We start from the raw sequence: 23,920 nt of genomic DNA, 5'->3' as shown, positions 1-23,920 counted from the left end.
TGCTGAAGATGTAAGCAGAGATTTTTGGTGAGGTGATGGATCTGTCTTGCTGGTCACCTGTCCAAGGGTGCATGGGGTGTTCTTCTGGTCATTGGGTTGCATGTTGTGTGTGTGTGTGCTTCCCTGGTTACTGGTTGTGCCCAGGTCATTGGCCACTGAGTGCGTGACATGGAGACTCAGCTACAGTCCTAGGTGGGCAGAGCTACATGTTGGTCTTTGGAGCAGGCATTGGTCTCTGGTTGCAGTACAGGGTAATGTGGGGGGCAAGGCATGGGGTTATCAGCTGCCCCTGGGTACCCAGATGAAGGGTATGTCCCTGTCCACTATGGGGCATAGTGGGTGGGGTAGTGCAGCCGGTGCTTGGGCACCTGGTGCCATTGGCTGGTGGGATTGGGAGGTACCACTAATTCTCAGGCTGCTGTTGTGGGAAGCTAGATGGAGTAGGTGGTACCACCAGCTCTCAGGACCCTGGTATGGGTGGGTAAATCCCTTTTTAGGGGGTGGGGCAGTGTCAAATATCACAAAAGTGTAGCTCCCACTTAGCTTCTGCAGGTGAAAATGGGCTTCAGGTGCGTGTCATGACTGTTTTGTCCTAATGAGGGTGTGTTATGTTGGATCGCCTGTGAGGCACTAGGGTGAGGGCAAAGGGCAGGGGCGAAGGGTGTTGCAAGATGAAGTGGGTGCCTCTGGACCCAGCCATGAGTTCTTGGCTTAGGGGGCTTGGTGGTATTGAATGCTGCTGTGAGACTTGTGTTGGAGTGGAGAGGGGCATGAGTGAGGGAAAGGGAATGCCCCTTAGCCTTGGAGCTCTGGTCCAGGGAAGGGTTATGGTGTACATATGCACAGTGGTTTGGGAGTTTGCATTTAATTTTGCAGATCTGGTATCACTCCTGTTTGATTCTAGAGGTGCATACAGATTTGCTCCTGCTTGGCTGCAACAGATGGGGTGGGTTTTGGCTTGGGATGTTGCTGCCTACCTCAACCTGTGTGCATTGTGCAAATTCAGTTGGCAGGATACTGGCGATCCTGTGATCCGTAATTCCGTGTCTCCACTGTTTCTAAATTGTCTCTCCTTCCATCTGTTGCTCAGTCTAATTCTTCAGCTTTGTTTTTGATAATTAGGGTTCCTAGATTGTCATATATATCCAATTCACTTGTTTTTTCAGATCTTTGTTGTAAGGGTGATACGAAGCATCTGTCTATTCCTCAATCTTGGTCCTGCCTCTAGTCATTGAAATTTAATACTTAATAGGTTAAACAGCATATTAGTTTCTACTGAAAAATCAGCTAGTGAACTTGAAGATAGATCTGTGGGCATTCTGAAGAATAAAGCAAGAAGATATAAGGATAAGTAATATGTGAAAAATAAATGATGAGATATGGAGGATGGAATGAGAAAGCCCATTGTGTATTTAGTAGAAATCCACAGAGAGAGAATAGAGAGGCTGGGGAAAATGGAATATTCAGAGACAATGGTTCAGTAAAATACTTGAAATAAGACATGAATCTTACTACTCGAAAATCGTAATGAACATTGTCCTGGAGGTTCTAGCCAGGGCAATTAGGCAAGAAAAAGAAATAAAAAGCATCCAGATGGGAAAGGAAGAAGGAAACCCATCTATTGCAGATGACATGATCTTATGTATAAAAAACCTTAAGGAATCCATGAAAAAAATATTAGAACTAATAAATGAGTTCATCAAGGTTGCAGGATACAAGATTAGGATTAAAAAATCAGTTGCATTCAGCACACCTAGATGATGCCTGGCTACTGCCACCATCGGCTTTGACAGAGATCACAATAGAGGGTCCCACATAGAGCTGGAAAAAATTGTAGAACAAAATTCTAACTCACAAAAAAAGAAAAACAAACTTACCGATCTGACAGACTGGAGAAACCCTGAGAGTATGGCCCCCGGACACCCTTTTAATTGAGTACTGAAGTCTCTCCTGAGGTTCATTCTTCAGCCAAAAATTAGGCCGATAAAACAAAATGAGACTAAAGGGGCACACTAGCTCAGGTGCAAGGACAAGAAGGCAGGAGGGGACAGGAAAGCTGGTAATGGGAAACCCAAGGTCGAGAAGCGGAGAGTGTTGACATGTCATGAGGTTGGCAACCAATGTCACAAAACAATATATGTGCTAATCGTTTAATGAGAAACTAATTTGCTCTGTAAACCTTCATCTAAAATACAATAAAAAAAGAAAAAAATCAGTTGCAGTTCTATACACCAGCATGAAAAATCTGAAAATGAAGTTAACAAAAATACACCATTTATAAGAGCATCAAAAAGAAAAAAATGCTTATGAATAAATTTGACCAACAAAATTTAAACATTTTACACTGAAAACTATAAAACATGGCTGAAATAAATTAATGAATAAATAAATGGAATGACATCTCTTGTTAATAAACTGTAAGACTTAATATTGTTAAAGATGATAATACCTCCCAAACTGATCTACAGATTCAATAAAATCCTATCAAAATTTCTATTGATTTTTTCTTTTTGGCAGAACTAGACAAGTGAATCCTAAAATTCATAGGGAAATGCAAGTTACCCAAATAGCCAAAACAATCTTGACAAAGAATGAAGTCGGAGGACTCATACTTCCTGATTTTGAAATTTACTATAAAGCTATATTAGTTAATACAGTTTGGTACTGGTGTAAGAATATGCATATAGATCAGTGGACTATAACTGACAGCCCAGAAATAAACCCATACATCAATGTTGATTTTCAACAAGGTGCCAAGACCACTGACTGAGAAAAAAAAGTCTTTTCAACAAATGCTGCTAGAACAATCGGATTTCAGTATGCCAAAGGAAGGCTTGGGACATTTGTTGTTGTTGTTAGTTGCTGTCTAGTTGGCTCCCATTTGTGGTGACCTTTTGTATAACAGAACAAAACATTGCCTGGTCTTGTGCCATATTCATGACTGTTGGTATGTTTGAGTCCATCGTTGTGGATATTTTGTCAAACGATGTCATTGAGACTTTCTTTTGTTTCCGCTGATCCTCTACTTTACCAACCATGATGTTCTTTTCCAGTGATTTGTGTTTCCTGATATGTCCAAAGTGTTGTTTTTGTTAGGTTATTAGACATAACATTTTCTCAGATCATTAAATTTTCTTTTTAAATATTTTTCGTTACTCCGTAGAACTCCATTCTGTAGATGTATTACAATGTATTCAACTATTATTGTTGTTAGGTACCGTCAAGTCAGTTCTGACTTATAGTGACCCTGTGTACAACAGAATGAAACACTGCCTGGTCTTGCGCCATCCTCACAATTGTTGTTCTACTTGAGCCCATTGTTGCAGCCACTGTGTCAGTCCATCTTGTTGAGGGTCTTCTTCTTTTTCACTGACCCTCTCTACTTTACCAAGCGTGATGTCCTTCTCCAGGCACTGACCCCTCCTGACAACATGTTAGAAGTATGTGAGATGAAGTCTCACCATCATCGCTTCTGATGAGCATTCTGGCTGTACTTCTTCCAGGACAGATTTGTTCGCTCTTCTGGCAATCTGTGGTATCGTCAGTATTTTTTGAAAACACCATAGTTCAAAGGCATTAATTCTTCTTTGGTCTTTCTTTTTGTCTAGCTTTCTCATGGGATTATTTTGTTTTATATATATATAAAACAAGCCCAAACCAAACCCGCTGCCATCGAGTTGATTCTGACTCATAGTGACCCTATAGGGCAGAGCAGAGCTGCCCCATAGAGTTTCCAAGGAGTGCCTGGTGGATTCAAACTGATGACCTTTTGGTTAGTAGCTGTAGCACTTAACCACTGCGCCACTGGGGTTTCCTCCCCCTCCCCCCCCATATATGGTTACTAAAGTTATTGTAATAACACTAAAAAAGAATTGCATAGTGTTATGATAAACATTTTTTTATTAACTTTTACTGAGCTTCAAGTGAACGTTTACAAATCAAGTCAGACTGTCACATATAAGTTTATATACACCTTACTCCGTACTCCCACTTGCTCTCCCCCAATGAGTCAGCCCTTCCAGTCTCTCCTTTTGTGACAATTTTGCCAGCTTCCAACTCTCTCTATCCTCCCATCCCCCCTCCAGACAGGAGATGCCAACACAGTCTCAAGTGACCACTTGATATAATTAGCTCACTCTTCATCTGCATCTCTCACCTACCCACTGTCCAGTCCCTTTCATGTCTGATGAGTTGTCTTCGGGGATGGTTCCTGTCCTGTGCCAACAGAAGGTTTGGGGACCATGACCCCCGGGATTCCTCTAGTCTCAGTCAGACCATTAAGTATGGTCTTTTTGTGAGAATTTGGGGTCTGCATCCCACTGATCTCCTGCTCCCTTAGGGGTTCTCTGTTGTGCCCCCTGTCAGGGCAGTCATTGATTGTGGCCAGGCACCAGGATGATGTAGGTCTCTGGTTCATGTGGCCCTTTCTGTCTCTTGGGTTCTTAGTTGTCGTGTGACCTTGGTGTTCTTCATTCTCCTTTGCTCCAGGTGGGTTGAGACCAACTGATGCATCTTAGATGGCCGCTTGTTAGCATTTAAGACCCCGGATGCCACATTTCAAAGTGGGATGCAGAATGTTTTCATAATAGAATTATTTTGCCAATTGACTTAGAAGTCCCCTTAAACCATGGTTCCCAAACCCCCGCCCTTGCTCCGCTGACCTTTGAAGCATTCATTTTATCCTGGAAACTTCTTTGCTTTTGGTCCAGTCCAATTGAGCTGACCTTCCAAGTATTGAGTATTGTCCTTCCCTTCACCTAAAGCAGTTCTTATCTACTAACTAATCAGTAAAAAACCCTCTCCCACCCTCCCTCCCTCCCCGCCTCGTAACCACAAAAGTATGTGTTCTTCTCAGTTTATACTATTTCTCAAGATCTTATAATAGTGGTCTTATACAATATTTGTCCTTTTGCCTCTGACTAATTTCGCTCAGCATAATGCCTTCCAGGTTCCTCCATGTTATGAAATGTTTCACTGATTCATCACTGTTCTTTATCGATGCGTAGTATTCCATTGTGTGAATATACCACAATTTATTTAACCATTCATCCGTTGATGGACACCTTGGTTGCTTCCAGCTTTTTCCTATTGTAAACAGAGCTGCAATAAACATGGGTGTGCATATATCTGTTTGTGTGAAGGCTCTTATTTCTCTAGGGTATATTCCCAGGAGTGGGATTTCTGGGTTGTGTGGAAGTTCTATTTCTAACTGTTTAAGATAACGCCAGATAGATTTCCAAAGTGGTTGTACCATTTTACATTCCCACCAGCAGTGTATGAGAGTTCCAATCTCTCTGCAGCCTCTCCAACATTTATTATTTTGTGTTTTTTGGATTAATGCCAGCCTTGCCGGTGTGAGATGGAATCTCATGGTAGTTTTAATTTGCATTTCTCTAATGGCTAATGATCGAGAGCATTTTCTCATGTATCTGTTGGCTGCCTGAATATCTTCTTTAGTGAAATGTGTGTTCATATCCTTTGCCCACTTCTTGATTGGGTTGTTTGTCTTTTTGTGGTTGAGTTTTGACAGAATCATATAGATTTTAGAGATCAGGCGCTGGTCAGAGATGTCATAGCTGAAAATTCTTTCCCAGTCTGTAGGTGGTCTTTTTACTCTTTTGGTGAAGTCTTTAGATGAGCATAGGTGTTTGATTTTTAGGAGCTCCCAGTTATCGGGTTTCTCTTTATCATTTTTGGTAATGTTTTGTATTCTGTTTATGCCTTGTATTAGGGCTCCTAACGTTGTCCCTATTTTTTCTACCATGATCTTTATCGTTTTAGTCTTTATGTTTAGGTCTTTGATCCACTTGGAGTTAGTTTTTGTGCATGGTGTGAGGTATGGGTCCTGTTTCATTTTTTTGCAAATGAATATCCAGTTATGCCAGCACCATTTGTTAAAAAGGCTTTCTTTTCCCCAATTAATTGACACTGGTCCTTTGTCAAATATCAGCTGCTCATACGTGGATGGATCTATGTCTGGGTTCTCAATTCTGTTCCATTGGTCTATGTGCCTGTTGTTGTACCAGTACCAGGCTGTTTTGACTACTGTGGCTGTATAATAGGTTCTGAAGTCAGGTAAGGTGAGGCCTCCCACTTTCTTCTTCTTTTTCAGTAGTGCTTTGCTTATCCGGGGGTTCTTTCCCTTCCATATGAAATTGGTGATTTGTTTCTCTATCCCCTTAAAATATGACATTGGAATTTGGATCGGAAGTGCGTTAAATGTATAGATGGCTTTTGGTAGAATAGACATTTTTACTATGTTAAGTCTTCCTATCCATGAGCAAGGTATGTTTTTCCACTTAAGTATGTCCTTTTGAATTTCTTGTAGTAGAGCTTTGTAGTTTTCTTTGTATAGGTCTTTTACATCCTTGGTAAGATTTATTCCTAAGTATCTTATCTTCTTGGGGGCTACTGTGAATGGTATTGATTTGGTGATTTCCTCTTCGGTGTTCTTTTTGTTGATTTAGAGGAATCCAAGTGATTTTTGTGTGTTTATTTTATAACCTGAGACTCTGCCAAACTCTTCTATTAGTTTCAGTAGTTTTCTGGAGGATTCCTTAGGGCTTTCTGTGTATATAATCATGTCATCTGCAAATAGTGATAACTTTACTTCTTCCTTGCCAATCCGGATACCTTTTATTTCTTTGTCTAGCCTAATTGCCCTGGCTAGGACTTCCAACACGATGTTGAATAAGAGCGGCGATAAAGGGCATCCTTGTCTGGTTCCCGTTCTCAAGGGAAATGCTTTCAGGTTCTCTCCATTTAGAGTGATATTGGCTGTTGGCTTTGCATAGATGCCCTTTATTATGTTGAGGAATTTTCCTTCAATTCCTATTTTGGTAAGAGTTTTTATCATAAATGGGTGTTGGACTTTGTCAAATGCCTTTTCTGCATCAATTGATAAGATCATGTGGTTTTTGTCTTTTGTTTTATTTATGTGATGGATTACATTAATGGTTTTTCTGATATTAAACCAGCCTTGCATACCTGGTATAAATCCGACTTGATCATGGTGAATTATTTTTTTGATGTGTTGTTGGATTCTATTGGCTAGAGTTTTGTTGAGGATTTTTGCATCTATGTTCATGAGGGATATAGGTCTATAATTTTCTTTTTTTGTAATGTCTTTACCTTGTTTTCGTATCATGGAGATGGTGGCTTCATAGAATGAGTTGGGTAGTATTCCGTCATTTTCTATGCTTTGGAATACCTTCAGAAGTAGTGGTGTTAACTCTTCTCTGAAAGTTTGGTAGAACTCTGCAGTGAAGCCGTCCGGGCCAGGACTTTTTTTTGTTGGGAGTTTTTTGATTAGCGTTTCAATCTCTTTTTTTGTTATGGGTCTATTTAGTTGTTCTACTTCTGAATGTGTTAGTTTAGGTAGGTAGTGTTTTTCCGGGAATTCATCCATTTCTTCTAGGTTTTCAAATTTGTTAGAGTACAATTTTTCATAATAATCTGAAATGATTCTTTTAATTTCATTTTGTTCTGTTGTGATGTGGTCCTTCTCGTTTCTTATTCGGGTTATTTGTTTCCTTTCCTGTTTTTCTTTAGTCAGTCTAGCCAATGGTTTATCAATTTTGTTAATTTTTTCAAAGAACCAGCTTTTGGCTTTGTTAATTCTTTCAATTGTTTTTCTGTTCTCTAATTCATTTAGTTCAGCTCTAATTTTTATTATTTGTTTTCTTCTGGTGCCTGATGGATTCTTTTGTTGCTCAGTTTCTATTTGTTCAAGTTGTCGGGACAGTTCTCTGATTTTGGCTCTTTCTTCTTTTTGTATGTGTGCATTTATCGATATAAATTGGCCTCTGAGCACTGCTTTTGCTGTGTCCCAGAGGTTTTGATAGGAAGTATTTTCATTCTCGTTGCTTTCTAAGAATTTCCTTATTCCCTCCTTGATGTCTTCTATAACCCAGTCTTTTTTCAGGAGGGTATTGTTCATTTTCCAAGTATTTGATTTCTTTTCCCTAGTTTTTCTGTTATTGATTTCTAGTTTTATTGCCTTGTGGTCTGAGAAGATGCTTTGTAATATTTCGATGTTTTGGACTCTGCAAAGGTTTGTTTTATGACCTAATATGTGGTCTATTCTAGAGAATGTTCCATGTGCGCTAGAAAAAAAAGTATATTTTGCAGCAGTTGGGTGGAGAGTTCTGTATAAGTCAATGAGGTCAAGTTGGTTGATTGTTGTAATTAGATCTTCCGTGTCTCTATTGAGCTTCTTACTGGATGTCCTGTCCTTCTCTGAAAGTGGTGTGTTGAAGTCTCCTACTATAATTGTGGAGGTATCTATCTCACTTTTCAATTCTGTTAAAATTTGATTTATGTATCTTGCAGCCCTGTCATTAGGTGCATAAATATTTAATATGGTTATGTCTTCCTGATCAATTGTCCCTTTTATCATTATATAGTGTCCTTCTTTATCCTTTGTGGTGGATTTAAGTCTAAAGTCTATTTTGTCAGAAATTAATATTGCTACTCCTCTTCTTTTTTGCTTATTGTTTGCTTGATATATTTTTTTTCCATCCTTTGAGTTTTAGTTTGTTTGTATGTCTAAGTCTAAGGTGTGTCTCTTGTAGGCAGCATATAGATGGATCGTGTTTCTTTATCCAGTCTGTGACTCTCTGTCTCTTTATTGGTGCATTTAGTCCATTTACATTCAGTGTAATTATAGATAAATAAGTTTTTAGTGTTGTCATTTTGATGCCTTTTCATGTGTGTTGTTGACAATTTCATTTTTCCACGTACTTTTTTGTGCTGAGACGTTTTTCTTAGTAAATTGTGAGATCCTCATTTTCATAGTGTTTGACTTTATGTTAGTTGAGTCGTTATGTTTTTCTTGGCTTTTATCTTGAGTTATAGAGTTGTTATACCTTTTTGTGGTTACCTTATTATTTACCCCTATTTTTCTAAGTAAAAACCTAACTTGTATTGTTCTATATCGCCTTGTATCACTCTCCATGTGGCAGTTCAATGCCTCCTGTATTTAGTCCCTCTTTTTGATTATTTTGCTCTTTTACCTATTGACTTCCATGATTCCCTGTTATGTGTATTTTTTTTTTAATTAATCTTAATTTGTTTGTTTTTGTGATTTCCCTATTTGAGTTGATATCAGGACGTTCTGTTTTGTGACCTTGTGTTGTGCTGATATCTGATATTATTGGTTCTCTGACCAAACAATATCCTTTAGTATTTCTTGTAGTTTTGGTTTGGTTTTTGCAAATTCTCTAAACTTGTGTTTATCTGTAAATATCTTAATTTCGCCTTCATATTTCAGAGAGAGTTTTGCTGGATATATGATCCTTGGCTGGCAGTTTTTCTCCTTCAGTGTTCTGTATATGTCGTCCCATTCCCTTCTTGCCTGCATGGTTTCTGCTGAGTAGTCTGAACTTATTCTTATTGATTCTCCCTTGAAGGAAACCTTTCTTTTCTCCCTGGCTGCTTTTAAAATTTTCTGTTTATCTTTGGTTTTGGTGAGTTTGATGATAATATGTCTTGGTGTTTTTCTTTTTGGATCAATCTTAAATGGGGTTCGATGAGCATCTTGGATAGATATCCTTTCGTCTTTCATGATGTCAGGGAAGTTTTCTGTCAGGAGTTCTTCAACAATTTTCTCTGTGTTTTCTGTCCCCTCTCCCTGTTCTGGGACTCCAATCACCCGCAGGTTATCCTTCTTGATAGAGTCCCACATGATTCTTAGGGTTTCTTCATTTTTTTTAATTCTTTTATCGGTTTTTTTTTTCAGCTATGTTGGTGTTGATTCCCTGGTCCTCCAGATGTCCCAGTCTGCATTCTAATTGCTTGAGTCTGCTCCTCTGACTTCCTATTGCGTTGTCTAATTCTGTAATTTTATTGTTAATCTTTTGGATTTCTACGTGCTGTCTGTCTATGGATTCTTGCAACTTATTAATTTTTCCACTATGTTCTTGAATAATCTTTTTGAGTTCTTCAACAGTTTTATCAGTGTGTTCCTTGGCTTTTTCTGCAGTTTGCCTGATTTCATTTGTGATGTCTTGAAGCATTCTGTAAATTAGTTTTTTATATTCTGTATCTGATAATTCCAGGATTGTATCTTCATTTGGGAAAGATTTTGATTCTTTTGTTTGGGGGGTTGGAGAAGCTGTCATGGTCTGCTTCTTTAAGTGGTTTGATATGGATTGTTGTCTCCGAGCCATCACTGGGAAACTAGTTTTTCCTGAAAATCCGCTGCGTCCAGTCCAAATCCCGGCAGGATGGTTCCCTGGCTGGGACACTGCTCTCCCCGTTCCAAGACCAGTCACTGCCTCCCGGGGACTTCTCCTACCGGCTGCATCCCACGCCGCCTGCGGAACCGGCTGGTCCCCCTCCCGGGGTTAGTTCAGGGGGGTGGAGCAGCTCTCTGTGCTTGTGCCGTACCTGACTGGTACGCTGGCTCCAGGCTCTGAAAACAATCGCTGCTTCCCCGTATTAGTTCGTTCTCCGTCTCTAAATCTGTGTTTGTTGTTCAGGGTTCGTATATTGTTATGTATGTGATCGATTCACTTGTTTTTCCATGTCTTTGTTGTAAGAGGGCTCCGAGGTAGCGTCTGCCTAGTCCGCCATCTTGGCTCCGCCCCCTCACCTCTGTATTTTTTTGTTTTTCTTGAGCTGTTCTCAGAATTCTTTCTTTGTCTTTGGTTTTAGTGAGTGTGATTATGATATGCCTTGGTGTTTTTCTTTTGGGGGTCTATCCTATATAGGGTTCTTTGAGTCATGGAGGGTCAGCTTTTCATCATTCATGGTATTAGGGAACTTTTCTGTCAGCAATTCTTCAATGATCCTCTCTGTGTTTTCTGTTTTCTCTCCCTGTTCTGGAACTCCTATTATTCACAAATTTTTCTTTTGATCGTATCCCACATCTTTCTCAGGGTTTCTTCATTTTTGTTTGTTCTTTTCTCTGATTTTTCCTCAAAGTGGTATCCAAGTATTTGTCTTCAATTTTGCTGGTCCTGTCTTCCATCATTTCAAAGCGGCTCCTTAAACCTTCTATGACACTGTCCATTTCTGAATTCTTGTTTATCTTTTGGATTTCTAATCACTGCTTTTGTATGATTTCTATTTGCAAATTTATTTTGACTTTTTTTCTTATGATTTTCCTGAATTCTTCCATTATTTTGTTTGTCTTTTCCATGATTTTGTCTGTATTTTTCATGATTTTGTCTATTTTTTCCACATTTTTGTTTGCTTTTTCCTTCAACTCTTAGATAGCTCTGAATATTAGAGATTTGAATTCTCTATCAGGTAGTTTCAGTGCCTTTTCTTCTACTGGAAGGTCATCTGGTATTTTATCTTGGACGTCTGTTGGAACCATCTTGTCCTTTTTTAAATATGTTTTGATAATGTGTGCTGTCTTTGGGACATTTAGTAATTATTTTCTCCATTTATTGATTGTAGATGTGTTTGTTTTGTTCTGCTTTTTTACTTGGTTATATCTGAGCAGGCAGGCTGAGAATTCTTTGTTGTTTGCTCATCCGTGGGCACAATACTTTTCACCACCTTGTCTAATGGGGAGGGCCAGTCACTCAGCTCTGGTGCAGCAGAACAGGTCCATCAGAGGGGGAGTGGCTGTAATGGTCATTTGTGGCACATACGGGGGCCAACAGGGCAGGGCTGGGGGTCAGTGTAGAGCAGTTTCTGGTAGACTGTGCCTGTGCTGGTCAGGGGTGCGATTTTCAGTGCACGGTGCAGATAGGCAGGAGGGAGGGGGATGATTGTGATGTGTGGAGCTAAGTGAGTGTGGGAAAGAAGAGAAATAAGAGTGGGAAACAGGAGCCAAAAGAAAAAAAGTGTTCAAGGGGCCTGCTATTGGAGTCGCACAGACCCATGGAAGCCATGTGCCAGTGGCTTTCTAGCTGTGTGGTGAGGCACAGCCTGTCAAGAAAGGACCGATATGGCACACGTGGGTAGGTGGGCAGAAGAAAGGAAAGCAAGGGATGGAGAGAGAGATACAAAACTAGAGAAAAAGAAAAGAGAGAGAGAGAAAGGCACACATGGCCAGGTGGATGGGAGAAAAGAATGGAAGGAATGTAGAGAGAGAAGAAACGGAGAAAAAAAAAAAAAAGATGCTGGGTGGTTGGGAGGAAGGAAATGAAGGAAGGTAGACAGAGACGAGAAACTGAGAAAAAAAAAGAAAGAAAGAAATGCCCCAAGGGAGCCCACCAGAAGTGAGCCCCCAGCCAAATGGTGTTGCATAGCCTTTCAAGAAGGAGTGGAGACGGCAGACAGCACCAAGTGTTCAAGAGAAGGATAAGGGAGGAAGGTAGAGAGAAAGAAACCAAGAAAAAAAAGAAGAAAGAAAAGAAAAAAAAACTGCCCCAAAGGAGCTGACTGGAAGCAGGTTCCCAGCACTGCGGCACCGCTTGGTCTATCAAGAAGGAGCAGAGATGGCATGCAGCACCAGGTATTCAGGAGAAGAGAAGGAAGGATGATAGAGAGTGACAAGAAACTGAGAAAAAAAAAGAAAAACTACCCCAAGGGAGCCCACTGGAAGTGGGTTCCCAACAGAGCGGTGCTGCAAAGCCTGTCAATAAAAAGCAGAGATGGCACATGGTGCCAGCTGTTCAGGAGAAGGGTAAGGAAGGAAGGTAGAGAAAGACAAGAAACTGAGAAAAGAAGAAAAAAAAATGCCCAGAGGGAGCCCACTGGCGTGGTGGCACAGACAGGGGAAATGGCTCCCCAGCTGCGTGGCATGGCATGGCCTGTCTAGAAAGAGCAGAGATGGCACACAGCACCAGGTGTTCAGGAGAAAAGAAGGGAAGGATGGTAGAGAGAGAGACAAGAAATCTAGAAAAGAAAAACAAAAAGGTTAAAAGAAAAAAAATGCACCCAGGGAGGCTACCAACACGGTGGCACGGACTAGGGAAGTGGTTCCTCGGCTTAGCGGTACTTCACAGCCTGTCAAAAAGTAACAGAGAGGAAGCCAGGTGTTGGAGAAAAAGGAAAGGAAGATGAGAGAGAGAGAAGAAACCAAAAGAAGCCAGAAAAAGCAACAACAGCAACAAACAACTGGCACTGAAGGAGCTGGCCAGTGTGGGTGGGATGAATCCAAGTGGCAAGGAGCCTGATTCTCCTTGTCCACTGTGCGACTGCGGCCTGCTGGAACACGGTGGAGGCCGAGCAGAGGGAAGAAGGGCAGGGGGTGTGAGAAAGCGTGTATCCCTGCTTACCAGGTGCTCTGTCTCCTGCTGAGAGCTCCGTGAAACTGCCTTCCTGTACTCCACATCCACTGTACTTGGTGGCTGAGGAGTCCAAGATGGCAAATCCATGCTGCATTAGCTGATAGGGAACCTCCACTCCATATCTCTCCTCACTCTCAGTTCTCTATCAGTTTCTTATTCCATTTGATGCTTGGTTGACTTCTTTATCCCTTCATTTGACGCTTAGGGTTCTAAGATTGATGTTTGTTTCTCTTTTACTTAGTTTTTCAGGTCTTTGCTGTGGAGGGACAGAATGGTGCTTCTGCCTATAATGCCATGTTGGCTCCCTCTAGTTATTAGTTTTCTATCAGTTGTATTTGTGGCAAATTTTTCTCAGTTTTCCTGTAAGTTTTTATGTATTTTTAAAAAATGTTTTATTGTAACATGCTAAGCGACACATAAAATGTTCAAATAGTACAGAAGGTTACAAAATTTAAAATAAGTGTGTCCCTTTTTTTTAGTATAGCTACCCAGCTACCACCACCAGTTGTTGTCGAGTCAGCTTCAACTCATGGCGCCCCAACGTGCGTCAGAGTAGAACTGTGTTGTTCCATAGGGTTTCCCATGGCTGATTTTTCTAAAAGAGATTGCAAGGCCTTTCTTCTGAGGTACGTCTGGGTGGGCTGGGGCCTCCAAACTTTTGGTTATCAGCCAAGCACGTTCACCATGTGCACCACCTGGGGACTCCAGAGGTGTCCACTTTTAACCATTTTTATGTTTAGTTCTGATGATTTCTACCAGAGTTTTATGCCTGTCTTTCTTAACACCTTATACACTATCTATTGACTCCCTGTTAGAAAAGATGGGAAATGTGGCCCCCTTTCAACAGCACTTCCTCTACTTTGTGGTTTTTATCATTTTATTTCTAGTTTTCTTAGTGCTTACTTTTGTGACTTAAAACAATAAACTCAGACCTCTATCTCTTGATCCATCGACTTTAGACAGTATAAGTTGACTCTCCATGTTTGTAAAAAAAAAAACACGGAGAGTCATGAGGAAAATTGTGTTCTTATTTTTCTTCCTTTTCACTTGCTTCCCAAATTCCACAAGCTATTTAACAACCACCACACACTGACATAGCACATGTTATGGGCAAGGCACTATTCTGAACACTTTACAAATAGTAACTCATGTAACCTTCATTACTATTCCGTGTAATGTATTTACTCTTACTGCCTACATTTTTACAGGTGAATAAACTGGGACCCCAAGAGAATAAGTTCAAGAAAGTGATTAGCTATGACTTGAACCCAGGCAACTGGCTCCAGAGTTCCTTATTAATAACTGGGTTATGTTGCCTGTACATTATATCATTATTTTTGTGCATATCTTTGAAGATTTGAAAGTTTTAGAATTTATTTTTTGTCTATGTAGTTCTAAAATTTCATACGTGTACTTATCCAAGGGTAATGTTTTACTTATCCTACTTGGCTCCTGGTATATCCTTTTAGTGTGAAAACTTGGGTCTTTCTTCAGCTCTGGGATATTTTTAAATGCTTATTCTTCCTATCCTGTACATTTTTTTCTATTTTCTCTTTTCAAATTTCCTATTAAGTAGACCCATTAGGTTGGTATTCTTGGCTTTTAGCATTTTTCTTACATTTTTAATCTTACCGTCTTTTTTGTTTTATCGTCTATCCTTGCTGTTAATTTCTTTTCAGTTTCATTTTTAATTTTCAAGAACTTTCTCTTAGTATCTCTTCTTCATAGGAGCCTGTTCTGATTTTCTGCTGTGTTATCTTTTTACTGTCTTTGAGGATACTAAATCAAACTTTTAAACATTCTTCTCTGTTCCTTGAATCATCTATTTTATTTCATCTATGGTCAATTGGCCTTTCATTTATCTTGATCTTTTTCGGGGTTGTGTACTTGTTGTCCTCAAAGCTCTGATGATCCACTTATAATTAGGAATGAATTTATTCATTGATTTATAAAATAAATGGCTGGCATGGCTCCCCATTTGAGTATTCTTCTCTAATAGACCTCCCCCCTGAATGGAAAGGCCAGTGGAAGCTCAGTGCAAAGGTAGTGCATATCAACTGACTGTCTTCAATTTAGGGCTTATAGGTGAGGGGCAGGCAGCAGGCAGTCTCAAACCACTGGTGCCCCCCAACCCCTATGTACCCTCCTCCCCCAAAATGAAACAAGCAGGGTTTTATTCTGAGCACCACCTCCCCACCATCCTCATGGAGCTCTCAAGCTTTGCTCTTCTGTGTTAGCCCAGTTTTTCTGTGTGCATTGATTCTGAGGAGGAGGACCAGGTAGATGATGTGCAGTCCTTTAGTGAAGCTCCCTGATTATTGTCTTATCCCTGCTTCTCTGATGAATCCGACACTTCAAGCCTCTCTGGGGCTTCACTGGGAAGAATGAACATGATTCAGCCTTCTCCAGTTTTTATTAAGGCTGTGGCTTCCTATAGTTTTACCTTAGTACCTGGTTGGCATAGTGGTTAAGAGCTCAGCTGCTAACCGAAAGATCAGCAGTTCAAATCCACCAGCTGCTCCTTGGAAACCCTATGGGGAAGTTCTACTTTGTTCTATAAGGTTGCTATGAGTTGACAGCAATGGGTTTTATGATGGCACCTGAGTTCCTGGGTAGTGTAGTCAGTTAACACATTCAGCTGGTAACTGAAAGGTTGGAGGCTCACGTTCACCCAGAGGTACCTCAAATGAAAAGTCTGGTAATCTGCTTCTGAAAAATCAGCCACTGAAAACCCTATAGAGTACAGTTGTACTCTGCAATACATGGGGCTGCCATGAGTTGGAACTCAGTTGATGGCAACTCATTGTTGGTTTGTATGATAGCACCAGCTTTCTCTTTTCGAAGCTTGTCAGTCTTTGGGTCTGTTCTCTTATTCTCAGTGTTATTTTTTTCTTTTAAGCATATTTACTGATATAAATGGGGTTGCCATGAGTTGGAGCCAACTCAGCAGCAACTAACAACAATAACTGATATTTTAGTGGTGTTTTGGAGGGGAATGGAGCGTGGGAGTCAGTCAGACATCTTGAAGTGGAAGCCAATTATGTATACTTTGGGCATAAAAATGTTTTACTTTTTTATCTAGTCAAGTCTACTGTTTTTCAAGTTGTACAATCTTAACAACTTACTATATATTTTTATCACCTAAGCTTAGGCTAGTTTTCAAAACTGTAGCAGATTACAAGGCTGTTGGGAGATACTGTTGCTTCTAGTAGAAATGAGAAGTTAAAGCTGATGTGTAAATTATTAAAAGAAGACACGATAGATAAAACCGCAGTTGTATGTACAACCCATGTTACCCCAAACACTCCCTGTAGGCATCACTGTATGACAGTGTAATAATAAGGGGCCATAAGGATGAACCTGAAGGTTGAATGATGTTCTATTTAAGAAGCAAAGATGCTTTTATAGCTTTAGGTTTTCATAAGCAATAGTTCAAATAAAGTTTTGGTATTTTGAGGAGACATATTTTAACTTACTGTATGATCAGGCATATGGAATGTTTCCTCTGTCCCACCATGTTCGACACATGGGATATTGTTATAGAACGAGATTTGATCAACATTTATTGAGTTTCTACCATGTACCAGTCTTTGTCCTAAGTGCTTTTTCACATGGTTCACTTAATTTTTATAAATTATTTACATATTTATAAGAAATAAAAATTTTTTTTGTATATGTAGCTACATTGAATTAAGTCTTGATATTCTGTGTTTAGCCCATAATGAATACGTTTTGCCCTCAAATCCAGCTTTGTTAAGAAACATTTGATACAGGCAGCAGGCTGAGCAGCCATTACCCTGCTTGGCCAATGAAGGATTTCATCATTAGCAAGTGTGAGCAATTGGTCAGACAGCTAGGATTAACAGAACTAGTTCTAGAACTCTAGTCTCTGGCTCTGTCTAGAGTTGCCATGCAGTACTAGTGTACTAAAATGCTCTAATTTTCAGATCCTCTTACTTCTCCTTGTAACTTGTAACTATGAATTCTCAGGTGTCCTTTGGCTTTGGTATGGCAGCCAGTGTCCACGTGGGCAGTGCCCTGGGGGCAGGGAATGTGGAGCAGGCGAAGCACTCCTGCATCACTGTTCTCCTGTGTACGGGTGAGTAGACTAGTTCTACTGCCCGGCATTATGTTGAATTTAGCGTGTTGAGTTAAAATATACATATCAGAATTTCTCTAGGAATTGACTCATATTAATGAAACTTTTATTCCTTATTTTGTTTCCAGTTTTCTCAGTTAAATTAAGTCTCTAGTTATGATTTTCTATTACCATGCACCAACTAAATAATGTTAAGCTTGGTACTACTGAAATCATTTCAAAGGCAATTGTTTATGTAGATTTACATTATGACCAAAGTTCTGTGTGACCAACTCTTCACATTCCAGGGCCGTGTGGCTTTTAAATCTCTGCCCTTTCTGGTAGTTTTAATGTTCTGGGATCTGAACAGTTAGAAAAGATTCTCTTGACCTTATTATCTTTTCCATGAGTCTCCCTTAGAAAAAGTAATCAAAATCATGTGACCTCAGTTGCTCTTTCGTAGACAAGAAGAAACACTATCTGAATTACTCCATTTCTTAAATCATTGACCCAAATAGCTCATTGAAAGTCAGTTCTAGGATTTATCACACTCTGGAGAGTTTTCATTTTCTGTTGCTTCCTTTGTATTTTCCAGGTGCTTGTGCACTTGTGATGTGTGTCTTGCAGCCGTGAAGGATGTGGTTACCTATGTATTTATCAATGAAAAGTACGTATTCATCTTCTAGAAAGATATTTTTAGTTTTATGCTGTCTTTTTTACTATACTTTTTCGATAATAATGGGTGGATAGCATTCTGCTTCATGGGAAAATCCATGGAGCAGCCAGGAATGAAAACCACAGTGATAAAGCTGAATGAATTTGAGTATGGGAAGCCCATGAATATCATACCCACTCCTTCAATACCCAATTCATTTATTCATCAAACATGAGTGAGATTTCTCCTGTGCTCAATACTAGTTTTGCTTAGAATTATACAGAAAAGCGTACTGAATACCCTCATTCCTAGAAAGGTACCTCACAGTTCAGGAGTACGGCTGACAGCAACCACACATGAACCATTCTGTGCAGTACTTGCATAAATTCCTGAGCCAGTCTTAGGTTGAATTTGATAACATTTTCTGAAATTATGTGTTTGCATAATTATTTAGATACAATACAGGTGTTTTGACTAAATCAAATCCTCTTTATGGAAAAGCTTCAATAATTTACCTCAGATTACTCTTTTTTTTTTTTTTTTATTGTGCTTTAAGTGAAAGTTTACAATTCAACTCAGTTTCTTATACAAAAACTTACAGGCACATTGTTACGTGATCCTGGTTGTTCTCCCTACAATGTGACAGCACACTCCTTCTCTCCAGCCTGTATTTCCCATGTCCATTCAACCAGCTCCTGTTCCCCTCTGCCATCTCACCTCCAGACAGGAGCTGCCCACATAGTCTCAGGTGTCTACTTGAGCTAAGAAGCACACTCCTCATCAGTATCATTTTATGTCTTATAGTCCAGTCTAATCTTTGTCTGAAGAGTTGGCTTCGTGAATGGTTTTAGTTTTGGGCTAACATCGAGTCTGGGGGCCATGTCCTCAGGGGTCCCACTAGTCTCAGTCAGACCATTAAGTCTGGTCTTTTTACTAGAATTTAAGGTCTGCATCCCACTTTTCTCCTGCTCCATCAGGGATTCTCTATTGTGTTCCCTGCCAGGGCAGTCATTGGTTGTAGCCAGGCTCAGGCTGATGGAGTTTCTGGTTTACGTGGCCTTTTGTTTTTCTTGGGCTCATGTTTTCCTTGTGTCTTTGGTGTTCTTCATTCTCCTTTGTTCCAGGTGGGTTGAGACCAATTGATGCATCTTAGATGGCCGCTAGCTTTTAAGACCCCAGACGCCACTCACCAAAGTGGGATGCAGAACACAAAAGATCAACTTTTTGCTTTTGATTTTCCCTATTTTCTTAGTTTCTATTTCATTTATTTTCACTCTGTCATTATTTCCTTCATTCTGCTTGCTTTGCATTTAGTTTGCTTTTCTTTTTTCTTGTTTCATAAGGTAGAAGACTAAGTTATTGATTTGACATAATTACTCTTTTTTTCCTACAAAAATATCTATTTATAGGCTGAAGGCAGACCACACCCCAAGGAAATCCCCCTTTCAACTGATTGATTACATTATATTGTACTGTACTACGCCGCACCGCACTACACTACATTACATTATGGAACAGTAACTAGTCTAGTATTTAGCCAAAAAACTGGGAATCATAGCTGAGCCAAGCTAACGCATAAAATTAACCATCACAATTGTTGATTGATTAACATTGAACTCATGACCAACAGCAGTACAATTTATGCCTTAACTAAACTTCGTTATTCTTTTTAAATCTAGGCATTTACATCTATAAATTTCCCTCTCAGTTTAGCTTTTGTTGCATCCCATAAGTTTTGATATGTTGTGATTTTGTTCATCTTGAAATAATTTAATTAAACTTAATGTGTTCCCAAAAGCCCTGGTGGCATAGTGATTAAGAGCTACGACTGCTAACCAAAGAGTTGGCAGTTTAAATCCGCCAGGCTCACCTTGGAAACCATATGGAGCAGTTCTACTCTGTCCTCTAGGGTCGCTATGAGTCAGAATAGACTCGATGGCGACAGTTTGTTTTTTTTGTTGTTTTTTGTTTTTTTTTGGTTTAATGTGGTCCCTCTTCTTCAAAGAAGAAGCCAGGCTTGGTTCACTTTCAGATCTTAGAGAATGGTGCCATGTGGAAAAGGGGGGATTCAATAGAGGGAGTAAACACATCTAACACCCATTCCACTGGACAGGAATCATTTTACTTTAATTATTTAAGTTTCTGGGCAGCACTAGCTTCCCTAGTCTTTCTCCCAAGACTTTTGGTCAGTATGTTGTTTGCTCCAACTCATACCCATCACTTCAGACGGCAATAACTAAAACATTTGCCTGAGCTAACAGATACATGAGGAATTGCTCAGGATTAGCCATTAGAGAAACGCAAAACTACAATGAGATACCATCTCACTCCAACAAGGCTGGTGTTAATTAAAAAAACACAAAATAATAAATGTTGGAGAAGTTGTGGAGAGACTGGAACACTTATACACTGCTGGTGGGAATATAAAATGGTACAACCAATTGGAAATGGATTTGGTGCTTCCTTAAAAAGCTAGAAATAGAACTACCATACGATCTGGCAGTTCCACTCCTTGGAATATATCCTAGAGAAATAAGAGCCTTTACACAAACAGATATATGCATACCCATTTTCATTGCAGCACTGTTTACAATAGCAAAAAGCTGGAAGCAACCAAAGTGCCCATCAATGGATGAATACATAAATAAATTATGGTATATTCATGCAATGGAATACTATGCATTGGTAAAGAACAATGATGAATCCGTGAAACATTTCATAACATGGAGGACTCTGGAAGGCATTATGCTGAGTGCAATTCATCAGTTGCAAAAGGACAAATATTGTATAAGACCACTCTTATAAGAACTCAAGAAATAGTTTAAATAGAGAAGAAAATAGTCTTTGATGGTTATGAGGGTGGGGAGGGAGGGAGGGAGAGGGGTATTCACTAATTAGATAGTAGACAAGAACTATTTTTGGTGGAGGGAAAGACAATATACAATACAGGTGAGGTAAATTACAAAATGGAGGACAGTCATACGATACTGGGAATCATGGCCCAGCCAAACTGATACACACATTTTTGGGGGGACATAATGCAACCCATGACAACTTCCATATAAAGAGGAAGATTCCTATACACGGTAGGAAACCTGCTTTTTTTTTTCTCTCGGGCCTCAGTGTGTATACCCATAACAAAACTTTAAGAACTGTCCTCTACTGAGTCAGCCTAGCCCATATCCCTTTTAACCTACATTCTAACTTAATAAAATCTAATTAGTGGAGTTTTCTTATGTTTACTTTGTCAAAAAGGAAATTAACTATTTTGATTGAATTGACTCTACTCATCAAGTTTGTCAGATCAATATTTAATTAGTACTCCACTAAAACATAATTTTGGATTACTATTTTCTTTTCCTCCAACAGAGAGATAATTACCCTTGTGAATTTTGGATTACTATTTTCTTTTCCTCCAACAGAGAGGTAATTACCCTTGTGAGCCAAGTGATGCCTATATTTGCTCCCTTTCATCTGTTTGATGCAATTGGAGTGAGTATTTGGAGTGATTTTACTGTTTTTTTTTAATATATATATATATATATGTATATGTATGTGTGTGTGTGTGTGTGTATATATATATATATATATATATATATATGGAAACCCTGATGGCGTAGTGGTTAAGTGCTATGGCTGCTAAGCAAAGGGTTGGCAGTTCACATCCACCAGGCGCTCCTTGGAAACTCTATGGGGGCAGTTCTACTCTGTCCTATAGGGTTGCTATAAGTCGGCATCAACTCAAGGGCAACAGATTTGGTTTATTTGGTTTATATATATATATTGCAAAATTTGTTTTGTGTTTCTAGGTTTTTAATTAAATATCTGGGATTTCATTTTTTAGAACAGAGAACTTAGAGCACTGCCCGGCTCTGATTAGTGAAGCCCATTATTGTTAATATTTTCAACCATGGTATCAGGCTGATTTCTGTAGAGATTACTGTCCATATGACTTCTAATTCTTTTTGTAACAAACGTGGTTTTTTTTTTTTTTTTTTTTTGTGGTGCAAATATGCACAACAGAATCTTTACCAACTCGGTAATTTCTACATCTTAACTATTTGCTTTTACAGAGTATTTTTAAATAGTCAGAGACTTAAATAATATTGCCTGATGGATTTCTGATGAAAACAGCTATAGTTTTGTTGTTGTTGTTGCTAACATAAGCTTAGAAGCCAAATGTTTTCTTTTATCTCTTACATTAGGTGCTGTGCCTGTTTTGAGAGAGAGCTATTTTGACCATATTCAAAATTGTGAAGTGTTAATATAGTATTCTGAACTTGACATGATGCGATATTGGGTTTGGTTTTCCTTTCCTTAGGGTGCCTGTGGTGGAATCCTGAGAGGTACAGGAAAACAAAATTGGTGCTGTCTTGAATGCTGTTGGTTATTATGTTTTTGGTTTGCCCATCGGAATATCTCTGATGTTAGCTGCTAAACTTGGGATAGTAGGTATGTGTCTGATTTCTCAGTGACTCACCTCAAATCTCACTTGTCATATTAAACTGATATAAAGCAATTGACTGGAAAGTCACCTCTGTGAAACAGGAATCAAAGTATGCAAGAATTTGAGTCCTTGCATCTTTAAGATTTTAGTCTTCTAGCTTAAGAAATGTTTTCAGATTTCCTCCAGACTTCTCAGTAAACTCAAGACATTTGATGTAATTCCTTCTTAAAATTTCACAACTTTTGGTACACAGTATCCAATTATAGGTTATCTCTCCTTAGGAAGCATCAGAGAAGAAGGAAAAAATATGTACAAATAGTTTCATTATCAAAACAAAATAAAACAAAAACAGTTACCATTTAGCCAACTCACAGTGACCCCATATGTGTCAGACTAGAACTGTGCTCCGTAGGGTTTTCAATGGCTGATTTTTTAGAAGTAGATCACCAGGCCTTTCTTCTGAGTTTCATAGCAGAATTGTTAATAATAGCTACCAAATGAAAGCAACCTAAGTGTGTAGTATAGGGGCAACATTTCTTATTTTTATTACAAAATCATATATACATTATGATTTCTAAATTGAGGGAGAATTACTCTCTCCACAAATATTTATTCTGTGCCCACTTTGTACAAATACACTGGAGATACAGTACTGAACAAAATATACATGATCCCTGCCCTCAGGATGAGACCAAGATTAAGTAATTAATGGCATAATTACTCAGTTATATTTATGTGAAGGACTGCAGAAGAGAACAGTGCTGTGAGTGCCTGTAATAGATTGTAGGGAACGTCTAAGGCTGCCAGGACAGCTCAGGTCCTGGACTAGCTCAGACCTGAAAGATGAGTAGATGAAGTAAGCAAAAGTAGTGTATCTGACCGAGACAGCAGCATAATCAAAGGCCTGTGGGGTTCCCAGTAGTTCAAGCAATGGGAAGAAAGGGTTGAGGCTGGTGACAGGTGAATAGACCATGCCAGCCTAGAGTCCATTTAGGAATTTGGATGTTATCCTGAGAGTAAGTGGGGATCACTGAAGACTTTTAGGCAAAAGAGTGATGTGATCAAACCTAAAATGCAATTTAGCAAAAATTAGCAATACTTTTCTCTGGATGAGTATGACTGTACAATAAGTATGTATATTTTAAAATCAACAAGAAACCAAGTCTAATTCTGTTTTAAATAATATTTTACTGTGTTTTCAGTGAAGGTTTACACAGCAGTTTAGGTCCGCATTTAACAATTTCTACACAAATTGTTCAGTGACATTGGTTATGTTCTTCAAAGTGCGTGAACATTCTCATCATTTCCGTTCTGGTTGTTCCATTTCTAATCCTGGTTCTTAATTAAACCACTGTAAAAATAGTTCCTAAAACTGTTCGTATTTGGTGCTCCTGGAGACCACCGTCTGCCTTGGGCTTTTGAACTGTTTGTTCTCTTCTGCTGTCATAAAAAGTGGACTCCTTTCCTGACACTTTTAGGTTATCATATAAATCAGTAACCTGCTTTCTGGAATGTTCTTAGCATTGTTAAAAGCTTTTTACTGATTGTTT

General features: G+C 39.2%; 1 protein-coding gene across 1 annotated transcript in view; it reads left to right on the top strand.

The window, feature by feature from the left end:
- The window catches only part of LOC126068353 (multidrug and toxin extrusion protein 2-like), an 89,835-nt gene that overhangs the window by 53,190 nt on the left and 12,725 nt on the right, over window positions 1–23,920 (top strand). Inside the window, 5 exon segments of the mRNA XM_049870843.1 lie at window positions 17,181–17,293; window positions 17,864–17,935; window positions 21,346–21,415; window positions 22,245–22,279; window positions 22,281–22,375. Coding sequence (XP_049726800.1) covers window positions 17,181–17,293; window positions 17,864–17,935; window positions 21,346–21,415; window positions 22,245–22,279; window positions 22,281–22,375 — 385 coding nt within the window.

This window comes from Elephas maximus, chromosome 2 (genome assembly GCF_024166365.1).
Source record: "Elephas maximus indicus isolate mEleMax1 chromosome 2, mEleMax1 primary haplotype, whole genome shotgun sequence".
Taxonomy (NCBI): domain Eukaryota; kingdom Metazoa; phylum Chordata; class Mammalia; order Proboscidea; family Elephantidae; genus Elephas; species Elephas maximus.
This window is presented reverse-complemented; position numbering and strand designations above follow the sequence as displayed.